Source organism: Chiloscyllium plagiosum, unplaced genomic scaffold, assembly GCF_004010195.1.
Source record: "Chiloscyllium plagiosum isolate BGI_BamShark_2017 unplaced genomic scaffold, ASM401019v2 scaf_48261, whole genome shotgun sequence".
Taxonomy (NCBI): Eukaryota; Metazoa; Chordata; class Chondrichthyes; order Orectolobiformes; family Hemiscylliidae; genus Chiloscyllium; species Chiloscyllium plagiosum.
In genome coordinates, this window is record NW_025177986.1 from 1 (window position 1) to 1,718 (window position 1,718).

Sequence of the window (1,718 nt, forward strand, 5' to 3'; positions counted from 1 at the left end):
AACTGAGCGGGGATACAGTGTAACTGAGCGGGGATACAGTGTAACTGACCAGGGATACAGTGTAACTGAGCGGGGTTACAGTGTAACTGAGCGGGGTTACAGTGTAACTGATTGGGGATACAGTGTAACTGAGCGGGGATACAGTGTAACTGAGCAGAGTTACAGTGTAACTGAGCGGGGATACAGTGTAACTGAGCGGGGATACAGTGTAACTGAGCGGGGATACAGTGTAACTGATTGGGGATACAGTGTAACTGAGCGGGGTTACAGTGTAACTGAGCGGGGATACAGTGTAATTGATTGGGCTTACAGTGTAACCGATTGGGGATACAGTGTAACCGATTGGGGATATGGTGTAACCGATTGGGGATACAGTGTAACTGAGCGGGGATACAGTGTAACTGAGCGGGGATACAGTGTAACTGATTGGGGATACCGTGTAACTGAGGGGAGATACCGTGTAACTGATTGGGGTTACAGTGTAACCTATTGGGGTTACAGTGTAACTGATTGGGGTTACAGCGTAACTGAGCGGAGATACAGTGTAACTGAGCGGGGATACAGTGTAACTGGCGGGGATACAGTGTAACTGAGCGGGGATACGGTGTAACTGAGCGGGGTTACAGTGTAACTGAGCGGGGATACAGTGCAACTGAGTGGGGTTACGGTGTAACTGAGCGGGGTTCCGGTGTCACTGACCGGGGTTACGGTGTCACTGAGCGGGGTTACGGTGTAACTGAGCGGGGTTACGGTGTAACTGAGCGGGGTTACGGTGTAATTGAGTGGGTATCCGGTGTAACTGAGCGGGGTTACGGTGTAACTGAGCGGGGTTACGGTGTAACTGAGCGGGGTTACAGTGTAACTGAGCGGGGATACAGTGCAACTGAGCGGGGTTATGGTGTAACTGAGCGGGGTTCCGGTGTCACTGAGCGGGGTTCCGGTGTCACTGAGCGGGGTTCCGGTGTCACTGAGCGGGGATACGGTGTAACTGAGCGGGGTTCCGGTGTAACTGAGCGGGGATACGGTGTAATTGAGCGGGTATCCGGTGTAACTGAGCGGGGTTACGGTGTAACTGAGCGGGGTTACGGTGTAACTGAGCGGGGATACGGTGTAACTGTGCGGGGATACGGTGTAACTGTGCGGGGATACGGTGTCACTGAGCGGGGATACGGTGTAACTGTGCGGGGATACGGTGTAACTGTGCGGGGATACGGTGTAACTGTGCGGGGATACGGTGTAACTGAGCGGGGATATGGTGTAACTGATTGGGGATACGGTGTAACTGAGCGGGGATACGGTGTAACTGAGCGGGGTTACGGTGTCACTGAGCGGGGTTACGGTGTCACTGAGCGGGGATACGGTGTAACTGAGCGGGGATACGGTGTAACTGTGCGGGGATACGGTGTAACTGAGCGGGGTTACGGTGTAACTGAGCGGGGTTACAGTGTAACTGAGCGGGGTTACAGTGTAACTGAGCGGTGATACAGTGCAACTGAGTGGGGTTACGGTGTAACTGAGCAGGGATACAGTTTAACTGGTTGGGGTTACAGTGTAACTGTGCGGGGTTCCGGTGTCACTGAGCGGGGTTCCGGTGTCACTGAGCGGGGTTACAGTGTAACTGAGCGGGGTTCCGGTGTCACTGAGCGGGGTTACGGTGTAACTGATTGGGGATACAGTGTAATGAACAAAGATTACATTGTACCTGACCAGGCGTGGGG

The 1,718-nt window shown here is 53.9% G+C and overlaps 1 protein-coding gene across 1 annotated transcript; it reads right to left on the reverse strand.

Moving 5' to 3' along the window:
- Window positions 1–516: 516 nt before the first annotated feature.
- On the reverse strand, window positions 517–1,513 carry LOC122545381 (extensin-like; the record flags this gene model as incomplete). Its single annotated transcript, XM_043684424.1, has 1 exon — window positions 517–1,513. A coding segment is annotated over one exon (997 nt), but the record flags the coding sequence as incomplete, so codon positions are not given.
- Window positions 1,514–1,718: the final 205 nt, after the last annotated feature.